This window comes from Equus przewalskii, chromosome 3 (genome assembly GCF_037783145.1).
Source record: "Equus przewalskii isolate Varuska chromosome 3, EquPr2, whole genome shotgun sequence".
NCBI lineage: Eukaryota > Metazoa > Chordata > Mammalia > Perissodactyla > Equidae > Equus > Equus przewalskii.
In genome coordinates this window covers 31,487,166-31,508,913 of record NC_091833.1, presented here as the reverse complement: position 1 = coordinate 31,508,913, position 21,748 = coordinate 31,487,166, and the positions used below count along the sequence as shown (strand labels likewise).

Here is a 21,748-nt window from a genome sequence, read left to right as displayed (position 1 = left end):
TGAGCAGATGCGTAGTTACTTTACAGCTTGTATCAGTTGTAACAACAACAGCCAAAGATGCACCCGTTCTCTTCCAAGCCCCCCTCCTCCACGGACTTGCCCCCACAGCACCTGCTGCCGTGCCTGCCTTCTCCAGGTGGGGAAACCGAGGCACAGCCTTTACCTGCAGGCCTGTTTTAGACCTGGCACAGCACAGACCGTTCTGGGGGACCCTGAGATGTGTCAACGCCTCTGCTTTCGGGGGACACACCCTCACTCAGGAAGGGACGACAAACGGCTCGGTGTTCGCCAACCTCAGCCCGGCAGCTGCTCTGTCCTTGCTCTGCACGCTCGTCAGTGAGCTGCCGGCCACTTGTCATTTCTGTTCCCCGAGGGGGAAACCAGGGCGGCTGGAACCAGGCTGGCAAGGCCAACACTCCTCGTGTTCCCTGAGAGAAAACGAGTGTTCCAGGGTGTCTGTAAACACTCTGTCTGGAAACGGGCAGGCTGACAAATGACACCATGGGAAGCATGCGTCTAATGTCAGGCTGTCAGGGAGGGCGCTGGCCCCGGTGCGGAAAACTGGGAACAGCCAGGGAGTGGGAGGTCTGCCTCGATTTAAAAGCGCTCTGGGTTCTCCCGACAGTCAGCGACAGGTGCAAAGACCAACCAGGAAAACCGATGTTTCTGGTGCATCCCATTCGACCACCTTAGAAAACTCAGGAGGGTGGGCTCCTAGTCTTCTTGCACCCTGGGACACGCCTGAGCTAACAGGTGTCACTGGGGGGCTGGCCTGGGGTGGAGGCTCTCTATCTCTCATCTGGCCATGAATTCTACACTTGCTTGGCTTCCAGTACACACCGTCCGACTGCCATTGCGATCGGTCACCGTGCTGACTAAGGACCCCGCATTATGTGCTCGCAAGTTCAATATGACACGCAAACTTGAAGCTCGGGGCCCGAGCTGCAGGCACTCACCCCGCAGGCCGAGCGAGCCCATCCTCTTCTCCTCCTGCTGGCAGAAGGATCTCTGTTGGGGCGTCAGTGGCAGGGGGATGCCCCCGTTGTTGTACATGGTACAGTAACGGATCACTTCTTCAAAGGCCCCCTTCATGAAATAAATGTCTTCCTGCTCCTTGAAAAGGACAAATGGGAAAAAAATGTGCTGTCATTGGATGCTTCAGCCCTTCGTGACCGTCACCTCATCCACGCAGAGATGTTGAAGGAGGGGTTTATAGTGGACTGTCATCACTCACCAACACAGGACAGGTCAGAGAAGCCACAAGAGAGCCACACGATGGAATACTACGCAGCCCAGACAAGGAGCGAGCTTGATCTGCACCTCCCCTGCTGTACGTTCAGTCCCCTTGTTAATGTCGCCCAGAGCATCCCATACATTTCTTTAATTGGTCACATCCCAGTCGGTGTCATGCCTTTAGGTATGTCATAGACTGCGAGATGTCTATTTCAGGTAGACTGTTGCAGGCACCATTTCCATCTCGTTCCCCCCTGCACTTGGCTCGTGAGAGTGAAGCCACATGAGTAGCTGACTGTTTGCTTGTGCATTTGTTAAGCTCTGTCCCGGCTGGACTCAGTGGCGGGCGCTGTGGTCATACTGGATCCCCAGCATCAGCCCAGTGCCCACCTGCTCACGGTGGGCCGTGAATGAGCTCGTGTAACTGACAGGGAAACATGCCCCAGACATCATTTTAAGGGAAAAGAGCAAAGTGCAAATGCTATACACAGCATGACCCTGTTTTCAAACTCCCATGCCACGTGTTGCGATGCTTACATTTAGAGTCTGGGACGCTCTCTCCCAGACTGAAGGGCTGGGGAGCGGGGTGGGTAGGGAGAGAAGAGGGCAGAATTACAAGGACCTTCCACTTTTTAAGTCACATTTCTATAATTTTTTCTGATGAGAATATATTACCATTGCTTTTGGGGGAAAAAAAGATTTGAAGGTATTCAAACATTTTTAAAAATTCATAACCCCTGTATGCACCCAGAATTTGTGTGCCCATCCACGCATGGCAAAGACCTGGGATAAACTGGCCGAGCCACCCACTGCCCCCAATGAGATGAGAAATCTCAGCATGGGCAAAACGTGAGAGATTCCAGGAGGCGTGGGAGAGAAGGGAAAGGTGGAGAAAAAGCTGGAAGGCAATAAAAAACTCTTTTTCTAAAAAAAAGCTTTTTTTCACTGTAGAAAATCTGGAAAGCTGCAGAAAATTAAAAAGAAAAAAAGGAAACAAAGTCAGCTGTAATCCCCAGCCAGGGGTAATCATTCTCGTTTGGTACATATTCCTCTAGTCACTTGTAACATGTGCACATGCGTGTATGTCCGTGTGCATGTGTGTCCGTGTGAGCTCACGGTTCACACCATTTGTGGTGGATGTTGGGATGCGCCTCCTGGATCCCTCTTGAGGGATGAAGGATTGTTCCCCACGGTGACAGCTGACGAGCTCATGTGTGTGAAGAACTCGCACTGGGATGGAAGACAAGCTGGCGATGGGGTTGGGGTCAGTGGGAGCTCATGGCTGCGCACTAATCAATAATTATATTACAGGCCGGCGAGTCTCCCAGCAGAGCGTGCTCGGAACCCCCAGCAAACAGAGTGCTGGCTCCCAGCCCTGGAATTTCCGGAGCCTGAGGATCTGATTTCCTAGCAAATTCCGAGGGGCTGCACGTGCTGCTGGCCCAGAGACCCCAGCACGAGAACCAGTGACTCAGACGAAAATCTCAGAAATGGACTCGAGAGGATCCAAGGTTTGTTGCTATCAACTGTATTTTCACATATCTGGACCCTTGAAGAAGCAGATAGGAACTCTAGACGCTTCTCCCTGACGGCTGCATCTTGCTTTGGGGGGGAGGGGTAGGAAAGGGGCGGAGACACACTCACCTCGTTCTTGGGTCTGCACTCCACTGCCATCCACTTCTGCTCCGAACTGAAGGGGATCTCTTTTTTTCTCACGTATGAATCTTTAATGTCGCTTAAGTCCATCTGGGATAATAGATTGGAGCACTGTCGGTGAGTCTTCCTAAACCAATCTTTGTGCAACGTCAGTCCATTTAAAAGATTCATTACTCTAACCAGCTCGAGCAGAAATCTAAGCTAGAATTCAGCTAGAAGCTGAAATCTGCTCGAAACAAAAGCCCGAGGGGTTTCTGCCAGGAGGAAGGTTTCAGACTTGAGGACGTAACAATTTCCCAAAACGGAAAGCCTGGGTTAGTGGGGTGGCCTGCTGTCACAGCCTGGGGGCCTTGCCCGGCCTGACATTCATTCGCTCTTTGATGGCTTTCTGGCCACTTACTTGACATCTCTGAGCCTCGGTTTCCCCAACTCTTACGGAATCACTGGAAAGGGGTTAGAGGCCTGCGGAATGTTCTGGAGCCACACAGCATCTCAGAGCCCATCTCTTCCACCAGTCAGCAGACGGCCTGAGGATGTCTGGGGCCATTTTCTCCCATTGTCACTAAGCTCCCCCATTCCTCATTCGCTCAGACCGCCCGAGATTTCCCACCTTCATTGCCAGGGCGACCAAGGCGCCCTCCGTGGGCTGTCCCATCACGGTGTTTCCTCTGATGATTGCGTTGTTGGCGACACAGCCTGCCTGGAAGGGGGGATTTCCCACGTCTTTAGTTAATACTTGGAGCCAGCACCCGTCAGGGTCCTGGGCTCACTCAGGCACGTGAAAAAGTCAGACATGGACAGCTGGACCCATTTTTGTGGGAACAAGTGTGGGGTGCCGGCGAGTGACCCCAGTGGGTGTGGGTTTCTGTTTGGGGTGACTAAGTGTCCTGGAATTGGACAGTGGTGATGGCTGCGCAACGTTGTGTGTATACTAAACCCACTGAACTGCACACTTTAAAAGGATGAATTCTGTGGTATATAACTTATACCTCAGTTAAAAATAATAATTAAAAAAAGAAAAGGGGGCTGGCCCTGTGGCCGAGTGGTTAAGTTTGCGCGCTCTGCTCCAGTGGCCCAGGGTTTCACTGGTTCGGATCCTGGGCACGGACATGGCACCGCTCATCGGGCCATGCGGGGGTGGTGTCCCACACAGCACAACCAGAGGCACTCACAACTAGAATATACAACATGTACTGGGGGGCCTTGGGGAGAAGAAAAAAAAGAGAGGAGATTGGCAACAGATGTTAGCTCAAGTGCCAATCTTAAAAAAAAAAAAACAGGGGCCAGCCCTGGTGGCACAGCGGTTAAGTACACACGTTCTGTTTTGGTGGCCCGGGGTTCACCTGTTTGGATCCCGGGTGTGGACATGGCACCGCTTGTCAAGCCATGCTGTGGCAGGCGTCCCACATATAAAGTAGAGGAAGATGGGCACGGATGTTAGCTCAGGGCCAGTCTTCCTCAGCAAAAAGAGGAGGATTGGCAATAGATGTTAGCTCAGGGCTAATCTTCCTTAAAAAAATATAAATAAATAAAAATTAAATAAAAATAAAAAAAAAAAACAGAAAAGGAGAAACAAACACAGGAAAAGAGCATGGAGGTGGATCCCAGCTTCCTCCGTCAGTGGCTGGGTGATCTTGGGCACTCACACCCCCTCTCTGAGTCCCCTGTTTCTTCATCTGCACAGCTGAGATAATAGGGTCGCTGTGGTAATGAAGTGGGCCCCTGGAGGTGGGACTTCCACAGACTCATTAAAAATCATAAGACGAGAGCTCGGTTCAGACCTCACGGAGGGAGGGCACGGCTATGTGGGGAGGAGCACATATCAACGACAGCAGTAGGCAGCGCCCAGCGCAGGCGTCTCTTTAAAGCCCTTCCAGCAGGCAGCAAGGAGCACAAACAGCTCCAGCTCTTGCCTTCCCTCTGATTTGCCATCTGTTTCCGGGCCACTGTGACAACCTGACCCCTGGGTGTGGCCCTGTCGTCAGCAAGAACCACTTGGTCCAACTGCTGTTTCTCTGTCCAGAGAGAGCCCCCATCAGCTCCGCTTTACATGCGTATTTCCGCCGTGGCGCCGCGGACACTTACCTCCACCAATTTCCCGACCGAGACATTGCAAAACCCCTTAATGACTTTCTTTGACGGTAAAAGACAGACGGTCCCTTTGCCGTTGTACCCAACTCCGCTGACCTGCGGGGGCAGAGCCGCAGAAAGGAGGTCACCCAGAGTCAGAAATCCGCTCCCCCGGTGGGCCCATAATCTCTTTTTTGGGGATCCCTCCCAAGGACATACTCCTCCCCACGAACAAGGCTTCAAGCACGAAGATGCTCCCTGCAGGATTAAGTTCCAATCAGAATACCTCGCCGACTCAGGGCCCTGCTCCAGTAAATCGCAACGGGATATTCTGCAGCCGGTAACGATTATGGTTACGAAAATGAAGTAACAGCATAGAAGAGTGCTTATGTTCTGGAACACGGCTGGGCACACTTTTATCATAGGGCCAGAGAGCGAATATTTCAGCCTTTGCGTTCCACGCAGTCGCTATCACAACTACTCAACTTGCCTTTCACGCCTTAGCGGTGTGAAAGGAACCGGAGACGAAGACGTAAACGAAAGGGTGTGGCAGCGTGCCAATCAAACTTTATTTACAAAAATGCACACTGGCCCCCGGGCCATCATTGTTGCCCCCTTGGCCTGCAAAGTTTTGTGAAAAGAATAGCAGGATACAAAATCGCACACTCAGGGAGCTCACAGCTGTGCCGAACGCATGAGAGAGACTGAAAAACACAGATAGACTCCTCGTGGTCAGCTGATTGTGTGAGGTTATGGGTGATTGTTTTCTAGCTTCTCAATTTTGAAATGTGCTTATTATGGAAAGATAATTAAAAAATAAAGATGGCTACCCTAAATCAGTCATGTTCTTTGCTGCTATCTGTAGCAAGGAGATTGTCCAATAACCTATATTTGTTTCTCACCGTTTTCTAGAAGACGTCACGTGCTTTCTCTGGGAGGGAAAGGGTCTGCAGGGCATACCTTTGTCTCGAACCTTCTAAATCGCACAGGACTCACCTCAGCGTGGAGCCCATCAGACGTTACAAGCTGGGTGACAGTCATTTCATTGGCAGTCAGAGTCCCTGTCTTATCAGAACAGATGACATTGCAGCAACCTGGCAGAAGAAAATATCAGAGTTTGCAGGAAAAAGAAGTCATTACCGTCAACTCAGAGGCTTATGGGACAACCAGGGTGAATTAACATGGCACCAAAATATCCATTCAATCCAACTCACAAGAATCCAGCCAGCTGGAGTCACTCACCCAGTGTCTCCACGATGGGTAACTTCTTCACAATGACCCGCTTCTTGGCCATCCGCAGCACTCCCAGGACCAGCGTAACCATGACAACAATGGGCAGACCCTCTGGGATGGTGGCCACAGCCAGGCTGGATCAAAAGGCCAGACAGGTCCCCTTTAACACATGCTCAAGGACGATGTGAATCCCAACTGGGCTGGCGACACTTTTACCTGGTGGAGCTCGTCTCTGGTGTCCCAACGCCCCCATTCTGTTCTCTGTTTCCAACGCCATGGTGCACCTGCCTCCTCCTTCAGCATCCATTGCTCTGAGTTCTCACCCTACAAAACCTTGCCTTTGGGAGGGGACCTCCCCTATGAGGCATCCACACTTTAGTGTGAATTAGTCTGTCAGTTGTCTTTGTCTCTTTAAGTGCTTTTGCATTTACATTGTTCTCATTAGAAAAATCTTGGGCCCTATGAAAGGAATTTCCAGAATCAGGCAATAAGAGGGAAGTGGAATCTTTTTGTTCAGAATGTCCTCCTCGGGTCCCTTGAATTTCACTTTTCATTGGTCCAATGGTTTAAGGCACTTCCCGTAAGGAAGCCAGACGAGGAAATTAAAGTTAAGCGAGGTAAAGTGACATAGCTCTGCCTTTGCCTGTTGCAGCAGATCTGTTTTGGGCATCTCATCACTTTTCTATTCTCTCTCCTACTCTTTCTGTACCATGTGACCCCGCCCTCCCATAGTCACGGCTGATTGGATTAGAGGCAAGCATGTGACTCAAGATGAACCAATGAGCCTCTCTCTTGGGAATCTGAATGAGATTGAGCACAGCATGCGCTTCCTGTGGGTGGTGTGTCAACACCGGATAGGCTGTTAAGAGGGACTCCTTCTGCCTCAACTATGGCTCCAGGACATTGGAGCTGACTGATCCCGCAGGCCACACTCCTGAGCAGGCCTGGCCCAGGCGGAGGGTGGGTTCTGGATTTTCCGCTGACCTCAGGCCAATGAGGGCAGCTGAAGGGTTGAAGGGCAGGCTGGAGCAAGTGAGAGGGGGCCTTTGTGCAGAGCAGTGCCATGAGCGTCCCCACGCCACACCCCAGCACAGCTCACCCTCTGCAGTAAACACCCAGCAGGGCCCTGTAGGCATTTGGTAAATATTTACTGAAGGAACAAACGAGAACGAGTGAACATATGGCAGGTGCCGAGAGCCACGCTGGCCTAGCACACGCCAATCGCTTGACATGGGCTGTTCATACTCAGAAGGCCTGGCTGCTGGATGCCCGTGCACCCAAAGTCACACACGGCTATCACAGTTCACGAAATCAAGGACGCTGCTGATGGGGGAGGGCAGCGTGATCTCGTGCCCCACTAAGAAAGAAGAGATACTACCTGCCAGTCAAGGGCACGGTGCTTCCCCAGCACATTGCTTATCACATGCAGCCGGACCTCAGAGACGTTAAAGCATGAAAAAGAACATGCATCTTTGCATCAAAGAAATACGGTACGTGCATGTGGCCTTTCGCCCAGAGACAATGGAGCATTCAGGAACAAGTTCTATAAACCAAGATTATTGAATTTGGTCAAGGGACTGTGACCAGTTTCTATGGTGACAGCAAGAAGACTTCCTCGGTTTTATGACTCAGGCCGACGAGCCCAGCTCAGCAAACATTTGCAGAGCGTTATGATGGGGACCTTCCCCACGTGGCATGGGAAGGGCGGGTGAGCACGTACCTGGATGCTTTCCCCATCATGAAAAATTAATCCGCAAGCTAATAAAGATTAGCCTGGACCAGGAAAAGCAAGTGTCCCTTGGATCGTCTCGAATGTCATTCTAGGCAGGGGGAATTAGGACCGTTCTAAAGTTTCTAAAAGAACCATTCTCATTTTATTTATTTTGGAGAATCTCTTCCTGGCCTTCTATCCCACCATTTCTAACTTCTGATTCGGTGCTTTCGAGTGACTTTTGTTCTGCTAAAAATGGAAAAACCTCATCCTTTCCAAGTCAAGTGAAACGAACAGAGTAAATTTTCTCTTGGTCGCAAGTTTCCCACGGACCAGGCGGGGTGAATGCGACGAAGGGCATGTTCAGACAGGGGGTCAGAAAGGACCAGTCAATTGCCCTGGGGGGGAGGGCGGGGATGGACATGGCGCCTTTTTCATTATTTACCTGGAAATTTTTAATAGTCTTTTTGGCTCCTGGAACTTTCCGTGGTTACAGAATGGGACGGGAATGCACCATTATTTCAGGAGCGTGTTAGCATCATGGCTTCTGAGCACTCTGCTTTCCTGGGAGCCCCCAGGGCTCCGGCTTCTCTGTCCCTCTGCCGCTACACCTGCCTCTGCAGGCTTCGTCCGCTGAGCCCTCTTCCTGCCTCTTGCTGGAGCCCTGATTGGGGTAGTTTCTAGTCACAGTCTCACTGCTCAGCGTGTGCTCCCTGATCAGGCAGCATTCCACCCCCTGGGAGCTTGTTAGAAATGCAGAGTCTTGGGCCCCACCCAGACCCACCGAGTCAGGCCACCGGCAATCAGTGTTGAACATGCTTCCCCAGGGGCCCTTATGTTCTTAGGCTAAATTCTGAGAGCCAGCTCGGGTGGCCTAGCGGCTAAAGTTCAGTGCTTTCACTGCTTTGGTGGCCCGGGTTCAGTTCCTGGTCGTGGAACGACACCACCCGTCTGTCAGTTGCCATGCCCCGGTGGTGACTCACACAGTAGAACTAGAAGGATTTACAACTAGGATACACAACTATACACTGGGGCTCTGGGAGGAAGAAAAAAAGGGAGAGGAAGATTGGCAACAGATGTTAGCTCAAGGCCACTCTTACCCTGCAAAAAAAAAAAAAAAAAAGTCCGAGGGACTCTACAGGGATCCACTCTCCCAGGCTGCCCTGCCCGCACCTCAGACTCCACCTTCTACCGCACAGCCAGCTTCCCCTCCCCATCACCCCCTCTTCCCTCTTGTCTGTCACAAGCTGGGATCCACTTCCGTGGCCATCAGTCTCTGTGTCAAGAACGGCCAACGCTTTTCACCTCTCTGCTCCAAAAGAGGAATCGTAACAGCCTGGCATGGCATGTTGAGAAGGGTCCTGATGACATGACTAGAATCAGGAGAGAAGCAGAAGCTTCCCCAGGATCTGTCCCCTAACTGACTCCACAATCTCCTCTGCTCACGGAGCCCATCCCGTCTCCCCCTGGCGTCCCCCAGGTGCACCATGCTGGGTCCCACCTCCGGGCCTTTGCCCAGGCCATCCCCTGCCGAGCCCAGCCGGCTCTGCTGTCAGTGGGCTCCTTCTCACCTCTCCAGCTTCCACTCCTCAGAGACACCTTCCCTGGCCACCTTTTCAGGGCACGCACCTTCTGATCTCCCTTTTAATCTCTCTCCCTGCAATTGTGTCCTTTGTAGCATTGATGATAAATTGTGATTATTTTATTAATGTTCACTAAAATTGTTTATATTTACTCTCCCCACCAGCCTGCAAACTCCGTGATCCAGTTCTATCTGGATGATGCAAACAGTCAACAGAAGCCCAACAAACACCTGTAGGGCAAATCGACAGCCTTGCTGAGCGCTGGGGGGAGGGTAGGCAGTGGGGTGGTGGCATGTGGGAGAGTTCCTATCTGCCCGAGAGGCAGCAAGCGGCATTGACAAGGACGCTGGCTTTCGGTCAGAACGCAGTGGGTCTCAACCTGTCTCTCCCGCCCCCCGATTCTGTAACTGTGGGCAAGCATGTGAGCCGACACCTCAGTTTCCCCATCTGTGAAGTGGAGACCGGTTGCCTCACGGAGCTGTGCAGTGATGAACTGGGGGTCACACGTTCTGCTCATGCTTCCTCCTCTTGTTACAGCACCGAGACCCCTGGGCACGCCCCCTCCCGCTCCTTGAAGACTCTAGAACCGCTTTCCTAGTGCTCTCTCCACTTGCTTCACCTTCTTGGCAGCTTCAGCATCCACGTGGATGGTCCTCTCCACCCCTGCTCATAAGCATCCTCGCAGAGCTGTCGATGGTCAGTCACCCTTCTGTGTGGGATCCAGCTGTGACTCTCACTGGATCCCTCTCGTGCTCAGCTCGTGAGGATGGTTTCTTTTTCCTCTACACCCTCGCTCGCACGCAGCTGAGGCTATAAAGTCAGGAAACCCCGGTGGACTTGAGATCATGACCTCGTACGTTCAGAAGAAAACCTTGGGCTCTGTGATCTGCAGCTTAGAAGCCCTTCCTCGTGGCCACTGGCAAAACGCAAAGATGAGCCTGGCACGTTTCAGGGAAAAAGCCTGAAATCCAGCAGGACCGCCCATATAGCACAGTGGCCTTATCTTCAAGGTTCCAACAGCTTTGTGGGGAAAAGCCCAGACCCCAGTATTAACCCATTTATTTATAGATTATTTAAAGCTAAAACGTGAGGACAATGAACTGTTCGTGCAGCTTTTGGTTTCACACGGAGAACTATCTTTTTAAGTATCCTGATGTGGTTTGAATGTCTGTGTGTCTCCTTAGAGGAATTCTTTTTTTTTTAAGGAAGGAGGTGGACTTTATTTTTTGGAATTAGCCTGAGATGGGGTTTTCCAAATGTCTGTCATTGCATTTTGCTTTTACGGTTTTTGTCATGTGTGTGTACCTTCTATATTCTTTTTTGTGTGTGTGTGTGAGGAAGATTGGCCCTGAGCTAACATCTGTTGCCAATCCTCCTCTTTTTGCTTGAGGAAGATTGGCCCTGAGCTAACATCCATGCCAATCCTCCTCTGTTTCATATGTAGGATGCTGCCACAGCATGGCTTGATGAGTGGTGTGTATGTCTGTGCCCAGGATCAGAAGCAGAGTGCGCGAACTTAATCACTCCACCAGCGGGCTGGCCCCTGGGTACCTTCTGTATTCTAACTGCATAATATTCTCTAAACCAATTTCACTTTTCTCTTAAGTTTTATTCTTTCATCACCCAGGATCTGGCGTTAATGAGATTTTGTTTTTTAAGGAATGGCAAAGTGTCTAAAACCAGACACAGACTTTTCCAGTTTCCATTCATTCAAACAATAGTCAGTGAACGCCTCTATAATAGGACACACTCCTGCCCAGGCGTGCATTTTGCTGGCCTAGCCTTCAATCAAGGCACACAGTGCAGTGTGACTGAAACACAAGGTCCCTGGTGTTTTTAAAGACCTGCACCCGAATCTCTGCTATTGCTAACTGCCAGGTCACGGGCACACTCGTTTATACACAGTACCCTGTACCACTGACGTACCCTCCCAGCCCTTAAAGCAAGGTGCTCTGGCCCACACCGGTCAGCACTGGGGAAGCCGCAGCCCTGACCTGTCCCAGCCCCCCCGGGACGCCCGGTCCAGTGTGGGGGCGTGACTGTAATTGACTGCGATGACACAGCGCCGTGTCAGCAAACAGTTTGCTTTTTACATATAAAGTGGAAAGGCTCTAAGGATCCTCGTCATCACAGCTTCCTAACGACCTCCTCTATGTTTTCTTTTGTTTTTTTATTGGTAATTCCCATACCATAAAGTTCACCCTTTTAAAGTATATAATTCAGCGGTTTTTAGTTGACGCAGAGTTGTACAAACATCGTCAACGTTAGAACATTTTCATCACCCCCGAAAGAAACCCCATCACTGTTAGTAGTCACTCCTCGTCCCCCCGCCTCCCCTGGCCCAGCCCCTAGAGCCCACTCGTCTCCTTTCTGTCTCTATGGATGTGCCTGTGCTGGACATTTTATATCCATGAAGTCATATAACCCGTGGTCATTTGTGGCAGGCTCCCTTCCCCCAGCATCACGTTCTCAAGGTTCATCCACGTTGTAGCATGTTTCAGTGCTTCGTTCCTTTTCGTGGCTAATATTCCACTGTATGTTGTTTATTCATTAGTTGACAGGCATCTAAGTATGTGTCCATCATGGGTTTGATATACTCAGTATATATATTTTTGCCCACAGACATTAAAATAATTTTCCACGTATCACCTAAACCATCTTGCAGACACCAAAACCATGGCGGGGGCGGTCACCCTCCCAAAGCACTGGGCTTGACAGGAGCCTAGAAATGTGTTGCCTTCTCCGTGTCCCAGAAGGGTCACCTGCCACCCTTCCACCAGGACACACCCAGTCAGTGACACTCCCCCGCACTCTGCCTCCCTGGCCTTGGTGAGCAGCGTGGAAAAGCCACAGCAACGTCACGCCACTGCACGGAGCTGGGCTCCCCCCTTCATCTCTGTATCGCCCACTGGGACCCGGCAGGGGCAGGGGGACTGTCGCTTGTTAGAGTTGCCATGTGGAGGAAGGCAGGTTCCCTGGGCTTGAAGACAACGGCCCTGATGCCTAGCCCTGCCATCAACTGTGTGGCCTCCATGACATGCCCTTTGTCCTCTCCTCCAGAAAACAAGGAGGCCTGGACTGAGTTCCTGACAGATAATAAGCAAACACACACTGTGGCTATGTGCTGTCGCGGGCACCCGCCCATGCTAACTTGTGTTAGCCTCAGCACGACCTGGGAGGGGCTATATCATCACTCCCATTCTACAGAGGAGCAAACTGAGGCACAGAAAGTTAAGAAGCTTGCCCAAGGTCACGCAGCTAGTAAGGGGCAAAGCTAGAATTTAAACCTAGGCTGGCTGGCTCTGGAGTCCACGCTCTTAGCCAGAAAGATCCAAACCCACAGGCAAAGAGTGACGGGAACAGGAACTCCCTATGGTCTGCTTTCATTCATGTTGCAGGCGTTTGCTGGGCCCCGACCTGTCAGACAACGTGCTGCTGGGAGGCTGAGGCTGCGGTGAGGAGGGTGCAGCCGCCCCACACCGTTCCCGCTCCCAAATCTCCCCGCCTCCTCCGGCTGCACTGACCAGGGGAGAGACGGCACGGCGCCCTTACCTGACCCCGATGGTGAACATGGTGAGCAGCTGCTTCCCTTGCAGCCACCCGGTGAGCATGATTAAGCCTGGGGAAGAGAGCAAAACAAAACAAAACAATATACACACACACACACACACGCACGCACACAAGTACATTCTCCACCATCCGAAGGCATTTCAAACTCATTTCCTTAGACAGTTTACAGGAATATAGACACAGGACAGCGGTTAATAACCCCAAGGGCTTGCAACCCCTCTCCTTTAGCTTTTTAAGGAAGGTCCTTCCACGCCCACAGAAAAGAATGGTCCTACTTTTTCAGGGAAGGACCCAGCCAGGTCAAGTTAAAAACACAACCACCCAGTTTATTCCGGGCCGTCTGCAGACATTTACAGATGACTCCAAAGGTCTCCTCCGTGCCACACACACCCGGGACTTCCCCGGGGGGTATCTGATGTGGCAGACGACAGCTGCTCCTGTACTGGGCGGAAGGGCCACTGTTTCTTAAATTATTTTATCCCACCGTGTTCTTGATTAAATCTATTCCCTCTTCCATTTTCTCCTTCATCATTACCCAGTCTTTACTCAACCTCAGGCCCTGTGCGGGGCACGGACACATGGACACCGTCGGAGGCGGACCCTTGAGACAGAGAAGTGGCAGGAGTCATGCTGGGACCCATGAAAGTGCATGAGATGTCTCGGTAATAGGGACAAGTTCTGGGGCCATCAGGGGCAGCCTCAGTTTCCTCATCTGTAGAGTGAGGATAATGACCACGCCTTCCTTAAGGGGTTGTCTCAGGATTTAAGATGTCACAGTCCATTGGAGGTGCTTACTGAGCACAGCTCCTGGCCCACAGTAAATGGCCGTCATTAGCTGCTGCCGCCATGGTTATTGGAAGGGGTGAGAGGAAAGTGGGAAGGCGAGGGGAATGGTCTGTTGACGTCCTTGGAGGACTTGCTAAAGAACACCAACTTTGGGGCCGGCCTGGTGGCACAGCGGTTAAGTTCACACGTTCCCGCTTCTCAGTGGCCCGGGGTTCGTCGGTTTGAATCCTGGGTGCAGACATGGCACCCCTTGGCAAAAGCCATGCTGTGGTAGGCATCCCACATATAAAGTAGAGGAAGATGGGCACAGATGTTAGCTCAGGGCCAGTCTTCCTCAGCAAAAAAAAGAGGAGGATTGGCAGTAGTTAGCTCAGGGCCAATCTTCCTCAAAAAAAAAAAAAAATCAGCTTTGTTTTGCAGGGAATGGGGAGCCAGGGCAAGTTTTGTGCTGGGCAGTAGTGGGGTGTGTGTGTGTCTGTGTGTGGGGGGTTCTCAAGATCTGATTCATAATTATTATTATTTTTTCATACTATGATTAGCAACAGAACTCAGTAGTCACATGAAATCCTAGCTGGAACCCAAACAAAGCCAGATGCAAAGGATTAGAGGGTGGAAGGTCTGTTAGAAATGGGGGCGGGGGTCCACCCACTAGGATGCGACCCTGCCCTGATGGCCTCCTTGCAGTGAAAGGTTGGAGCTCGCTCACAGGGGCTCAGGAGCCACTTGTGCACATCTCTTCCCAAATCCACGTTTGGTCACTCCCCTCTGGGAGCTTGAAATTGGCCGTTTACGCCACGGAAACTGGCAAACGCTCCTTGCCCCTGGAAAGCCAGTAATTAAGCATCTGCCAGCCACCACTGCTTCCCTGCATCTCCTCCTGGGTCCTCTAGGGATCCATGGAACACTATTTCAAAACTCCCGCTCTCCTAGAACATTCTAGAAATATTTATTAAAAAGAAAAAGGTCTAAGTGGTATCATGGGACTGACCACAGACGTGCCAATTTCACTAAGTTCTAATATAACTTGAGGAGTAACGGCTCACACAAGGCAGTGACCTTGAAGGACCTCTGAGTCGGAACTTTTTTTTTGGACAAATTTCATCTTGTGGAAAGGCCTGTTCATACCATCTATTTGACAATCTGCCTTGAAGCGCAGCTACTTGACATCTGTTCTTGGGGCTACTGAGACGGAAGGAGCCGCAGTCTCCTTCTGGGGGGCCCAGTCACCTACAGCAGGTGCTGCAAGACCTTTTCTATAAACAGGTCAGATAGCAAATAGTCTCGGCTTTGTGGGCCACATGGTCTCTGTTGCAACTCGGCCACTGTCGCGGGAAAGCAGCCACGGATAATGTGTGAGTGGGCGTGGCAATAAAACATTATTTATGAACACTGAAATCTGAATTTCATATAACTCCCATGTCAGTGAAATATTCTTCTTCTTAATGTAAAAAATATTCTTTGCTTGTGGGCCATACAAGAAAGGGCAGCGAACCCAATTTGGCCTAAGAGTCATAGTTTCCAGACCCTGCTCTAGAATGCCAAAAGGGCCTCCGGGCAGCCAGGGCCATGTGGGCATTCTGCTCTGCCAGAGACGCCTGACCGACATGCAACCCTGAGGATGGCAGATGAATGGCGGTGCACAGCCGCTTTCCCCTCCTGTGTCCACGACAGATGTCACTAAGCCATCACAGACCTCTTTGCCACCAAGCCTGAGCACGGCCTCAAGATCATCTCACAGCCCAGAGCCCCAGAGCTGTGATCAGACTTGGCGGGTTAAGATAAAACCCATTTTCCATCACAGCTCCAGGACAAAGTAGGGCGGAGAGGAGGGAAGAGAGCATAGAGCTCCTTACAAACAGTAAACCTAGTGGTTTAGCAAACTCTGAGCACTAAACCCAACGCTGAAGCCTGGAAAGGAGACTGGACGTTGGAATGTTGGGAAGGGTGGCCTGTGAGGACAGAGAGAGCAGATCTGTCCCCAGCACGACAGAATTGAGAGCCCTGACTCCATGCCACATCCTCGCAACCACTTTGCAAAATTTACCACCTCTTACAAGTTGTAAAGGAGTGGGAGGTACCTTCCATGCCTTTGAATATACCCTTTGCTCTGCTTAGAATCCCCAGTCCTCTCTTTTTTCACTCGGCAAACTCCTACTCATCCTGCAAGACCCAGTTTAATATCACCTCCTCCTGGAGCCTTCCCAACTCTCCCAGATTAACGAGATTAACTGCTACCTTCATGTCTCATATTTGTTCAGATGTCTCTCCTCCATTCTCCTGGGGCTCTTCAAAGAGAAGATAACTGTATTTGACTCATCTGGGTGGCCCCAGAACCTATCACAGGGTCTAGCATGTCAGAAGACACTCACTAAATGAATTCATGCATCTGGGTGGCCAGAGGCACAAGAAAACTACCCCTAGGAGGGCCAGCTGTTTGTCCCAGACCTTCCTCTGACCCTGCAGTTTCAGCAGACTCTCTAGTCCTTCCTCCCGTCACTGCTTGTGCTGTGGGCAGTGTTGGTTTCTTCCTTTATTAACTCACTCACTCATCAGATGTTTATTGAGAATTGACTACGGGCCAAGCACTGGTTGGCTCTGAAGGCTGGGAACAAAGGACACAGAAGCAAAGCCAGAGCTGGAGAGAGCAGGAAGGAGCAGGTGAGGGGACCAAGGCAGCCCCAAGGGGATGTTCAGGCGTCAGACCCGAATTTAGGTCTGCAGCATCGTGTTGTGGTTTGGCCAGGAGGCACAAGCCCAGGCACAGCCAGCTTGGTACCATAGAGGCATGGCTGGGAGCACTTGTAAACTACATTTCCCAGTCTCCTTTGCAGTTCAATAGGCCATGTGACTCCATTCTAGCCAATCAAGAAGGGGCAGAGGGGATGACTGCACTTCCCAGTCCATGCCTTAGAAATTTCCCATACAAGTCTCCGTGTCCTCTCTTGCTGCACCTGCTGGCTGAATAAAATTATGGGTGGCCTCCCAGGACCCAGAGAAAGGGAGAGCAACAATGCAGAAGGGGCCTGGGCCCCTGGGTCAGTGTTCAGAGGTGAGTTATCCAGGAAAGCCACTCAACCAGGAAGATGCCCGTGGACTGTGGTGTGGGCAAGAAATAAACTCTGACCATGTTAAAAAGTCTTTGAAATGTGGGGCTGCTTATTACAGCAGTTAGCCTGATCTGACTAAGACGGAAACCTCTTGTTGCTGTCAGTCTCTGATGCCAACCCGGAATCCTCCCGCAGCAGAGGAGCACAACCTGTGAGAGTCAGCCGTGGCTGCCCAGGACTGCTCCCCCAGCCCCATCCCCAGGACCCAGTGCAGACACCGCTTCACCCACCAATTATGCCGAACGAGAAGAGCGTCAGTTGCTTCCCCAGCTTGTCCATGCTTTTCTGTAGAGGAGTTTTAGGCGTCTGAAAGGATGAGAACAATGGGCTGGTTAGATAAGATCCCAGCAGCGTCCCCCAGCTTCTGCCTGGCTCTGATCTGTCTTGAGCAGAGTGAAGATCCCACAGGGACACACACATATAAAAATTCATTGACCGTGACACTTTAAGATCTGCGTGCGTTAGTGTAAGTTACATCTTGCCCAAAATCCTAATAAATGTCTTAAAATAAAAATAAATTTTTAAAAACTATACTCAGAATAACTATACGATCCTCATTCTTAAGGGGTAGGCAGGGCTGGCATCACTAGCTGAGAATAATCCCAAAGCCCAGCCGACAAGAAGACCAAAGCCCGCTGCAGCCCTTACCTCTTCAGCCTGCATCATCTTAAACACCTCTCCGAACTGAGACTTCTCCCCTGTCCCGATCACGACTCCCTGTGTGCGAGAGAGAAGTGTGAGGTCTGAAGCTGGGAGACCCCCCGCTGGAGACGGAGGTCGAGGCCCCCAGGGTGCCCCGGGGCTTACCTGCCCCTTCCCGCACTGCACCAGGGTCCCCATGAAGACGATGTTGCTCAGGGTGCTGAGGTCCCCTCCATCTGTCAGCGGGCTGTCTGTCTTACTGCTCGGCTCAGCTTCTCCCGTGAAACTGGACTCGTCCACCAGGAGGTCGGTGACCTTAGGGAGCAAAGGGAAGGGACGATGGAATCTGCCCGCTCACCCTGTGAACTGGTTTTAAAAGCACAGAACCGTATCCAGCACCTTAATGTCATCTGACAACAGACGACGCACAAGGGACACGTCGGCATCAGGGAACAAGTCCCAGACCATGGCCTGAGACGCCTCCAGGAATCAGAAAAGCTTTGACCTGCAGCCCCTCCCGAAAAACATAAAGTCTCATACCCTCTTTTAACATTATTTTAAATTTTAATATAAGATTAAAAAACTTAGGCAATGGTTGATTTAGAATACACCTTTCAAACACCTGGGCCTCTCTCCTAACATGCCACATCCCACCTAGCTTGGAGACTCCTGTGTGATCCATGTGGTCTGAATATCACTGAGCCAGCCCAAAGCTATGTCAACGCCAGAAACACACACACACCAGGAAAGGAGGAGGTGGGTGCTAACATTTCTAGAACACCTACTATGTACCCGGCCCTGCCCTGCTGAGCACTTTACAAGGCTTATCTCTTAATCCTCACGCCCTCCATGAAAAATGCTATGATTTTCTCCATTTTACATATGGGGAAACTGAGTCACAGAGCGATTAAGTAACTTGTTCAGGGTTACAGAGCTGCTTAGTGCCAGAGCTGAGGTTTGACCCAAGGCTGGTTCCAGAAACCATACTCCTAACCATCCTGCAAAACTGACCAGAGACCCAGCAGGGACCACTCAAGAAGTGAGTCTCCTGTGCGCCAGATACCGCCGAGGACATAAGCGGTCTAGGGCGGGTCCTACCCCTCAGGATCTTGTCATTTGAGTGATAAGACCATCTTAGAGAAGCCATCTTCCTACAAACTCACAAGAGCGTGGTTAGATCAGCATTTGTCAAACAGGGGCCCGTGAGTTCTCTACAATTTCCAATTCTTAACTTGAAGCATTCACACCAACCCCATGGGAAAGACACTGCTCTGATTCCCCACTTGCCAGATGAGGAAACTGAGGCTCTGAGAGCTGAAGAAACTTTCCCAAGGCCCAGAGGCTGGACGTTCACAGCTGGATTCTGCACACTCCCCATTCTCCTAAGCGCAGGCCGGGCTGGGGAGGTGGGCGGGCCAGGCCGTGAATGGTCAGAGGGCAGAGCTTAGACTCGACGCCCGTGGAGCAGGAGCCACCGCAGGCTCCAGGGGTCAAGAGGCTCAGTGAACACAGAGCCTGGGAGAGGACCCTGAGGGGGCTGCGTTGGATGGACGAGACAGGGGAGGTTCGGCTGGAGTGACAGCAGCGGTGGCCCAGGCACAAGGATCTTTCACATAAAGAACCCTATTCATTGGCAACACATTAAAACGCAGGGAAACACCCCCGAGCCCGGTGATCAAGGTCAACATCAACAGCGATAGTTGTGGTGACGGCACGTACCCTTGATAGGATGAGGGGCGCTTCACCTCTGGGGTCTTCCCCACAACCCACAGCCCAAGTCTAACCCTGACAAATGTCTAACCAGAGCAATCCCAGCTGAGGCACATTCTACAGAATCCCTGACTGGTACCCTGCACAAGTGTCCAGGTCACTAAAAGCAAGGCAAGTCTGAGAAATTGTCACAGCCCAGAGGAGCCAGGGGGGACAGGACAACTAAATATCATGTGGGATCCTGGATGGGGCCTGGGAACAGGAAAAGGACATTAGGGAAAAACTAAGGAAATGTGATAAAAGCATGGACCTCAGTTAAGAATAATGGACCATTACTGGTACAAAACCAGGTGCACAGACCAATGGAACAGAATTGAAAGCCCAGAAATAAAACCACACATCTATGGACAGCTAATCTTTGACAAAGGAGCTGAGGGCATACAACGGAGAAAAGAAAGTCTTTTCAATAAATGGTGCTGGGAAAACTGGAAAGCCACATGTAAAAGAATGAAAATTGACCATTCTTTTTCACCATTCACCAAAATAAACTCAAAATGGATTAAAGACCTAAAGGTGAGACCTGAAACCATAAGGCTTCTGGAAGAAAACGTAGGCAGTACACTCTTTGACATCAGTATTAAAAGGATCTTTTCGGACACCATGCCTTCTCAGAGAAGGGAAACAATAGAAAGAATAAATGAATGGGACCTCATCAGATTAAAGAGCTTCTTCAAGGCAAATGAAAACAGGATTGAAACAAAAAAACAACCCACTAACTGGGAAAAAATATTTGCAAGTCATATATCTGACAAAGGATTAATATCCATAATATATAAAGAACTCTCGCAACTCAACCACAAAACATCAAACAACCCGATCAAAAAATGGGCTGGAGACATGAACAGACATTTCTCCAAAGAAGATATACAGATGGCCAATAGGCACATGAAAAGATGCTCATCATCGCTGATCATCAGGGAAATGCAAATCAAAACTACACTAAGATATCACCTTACACCCATTAGAATGACAAAAATATCTAAAACTAATAGTAACAAATGTTGGAGAGGTTGCGGAGAAAAAAGAACCCTCATACACTGCTGGTGGGAATACAAACTGGTGTAGCCACTATGGAAAACAGTATAGAGATTCCTCAAAAAACTAAAAATAGAACTACCATACGATCCAGCCATCCCACTACTGGGTATTTATCCAAAGAGCTTGAAGTCAGCAATCCCAAAAGCCCTATGCACCCCAATGTTTATTGCAGCATTATTTACAATAGCCAAGACGTGGAAGCAACCTAAGTGCCCAGCAACAGACGAATGGATAAAGAAGATGTGGTACATATATACAATGGAATACTACTCAGCTGCAAAACAGAACAAAATCATTCCATTTACAATAACACGGATGGACCTTGAGAGAATTATGTTAAGTGAAATAAGCCAGCGAGAGAAGGATAATCTGTGTATGACTCCACTCATATGAGGAATTTAAAATTATGGACTAAGAACAGTTTAGTGGATACCAGGGGAAAGGTGGGGTGGGGGGTGGGCACAAAGGGTGAAGTGGTGCACCTACAACATGACTGACAAACATTAATGTACAACTGAAATTTCACAAGATTGTAACCTATCAATAACTCAATAAAAAAAAAAGAATAATGGACCATTATTGGTTCATTCGTTATAACAAATGTCCCACACTGATATACGAATTTTAACAATAGAGCAAATGGGTTTGGGACGTATGGGCTCCTCCATACTACTACCTTATTAGTTCTTCTGTAAAGTTAAAATGGCTCTAAAAAAGAAAGCAGCAACGTGTCTGGTCTCTAAGTCAGGGCTAGGCACGCAGCTTGGGCCTCCTCTGCCTAGAACAGCTGATTCATGTCCATTCCAGATCAGCTCAAAAGCCACTGCCTCCAGGAAGCCCTCTGTGACTGCATTGGGCTAGGCAAGCCTGTCCTGTTTGGGAAATCCAGAATTCCCTGTCCTTTCCCCAGCAGTCGTCGAACAGTTGCCTGTCATGAGTAAACGTGGTCTGTCCGTCACTCAGGCTATAAGCCCACAAGCGCAGGGACCACTGTCTCCTCAGCACCCAGCACAGGTTCTGGCACACAGCAGGTGCTTAAGAAATATTTGTTGAATGAATGAGCAATGGGGATATGGGGGGGGGGGGGCCTTGAGGCAGGAAGGGAGGGGAGAGTGGCTTCAAGGAGGCCTCAGTGTGGTGGGGAGAATAGTAGCCCCCCATTCCATGCCCCAAAGACACCGACGTCCTAATCCTTGGCACCTGTGGATATGTTTCCCGTCATGGCAAGAGGGACTCTGCAGCCATGATGAATTAAGGGCCCTGAGGTGGGGAGATTGTCCTGGGTGATCTAGGTGGGCCCTAAATGTCATCACCAGGGTCCTTAAAAGAGGAGGGTCAGAGATGTGTCT

At 50.5% G+C, this 21,748-nt stretch overlaps 1 protein-coding gene across 5 annotated transcripts in view; it reads right to left on the bottom strand.

Moving 5' to 3' along the window:
• ATP2C2 (ATPase secretory pathway Ca2+ transporting 2) overlaps positions 1-21,748 on the bottom strand; it is a 77,324-nt gene that overhangs the window by 17,548 nt on the left and 38,028 nt on the right. For 4 of the 5 annotated variants that reach the window (XM_070612392.1, XM_070612394.1, XM_070612395.1 and 1 more), the window contains 10 exons: positions 17,757-17,906; positions 17,598-17,666; positions 17,180-17,255; positions 13,039-13,105; positions 6,202-6,326; positions 5,956-6,053; positions 4,975-5,076; positions 3,500-3,589; positions 2,878-2,979; positions 957-1,113 (listed from right to left, as the gene is read on the bottom strand). In XM_070612392.1, the coding sequence (XP_070468493.1) occupies positions 957-1,113; positions 2,878-2,979; positions 3,500-3,589; positions 4,975-5,076; positions 5,956-6,053; positions 6,202-6,326; positions 13,039-13,105; positions 17,180-17,255; positions 17,598-17,666; positions 17,757-17,906 (1,036 nt within the window). The remainder of the gene's footprint in view (positions 1-956; positions 1,114-2,877; positions 2,980-3,499; positions 3,590-4,974; positions 5,077-5,955; positions 6,054-6,201; positions 6,327-13,038; positions 13,106-17,179; positions 17,256-17,597; positions 17,667-17,756; positions 17,907-21,748) is intronic. The other variant, XM_070612393.1, reaches the window with a different exon arrangement.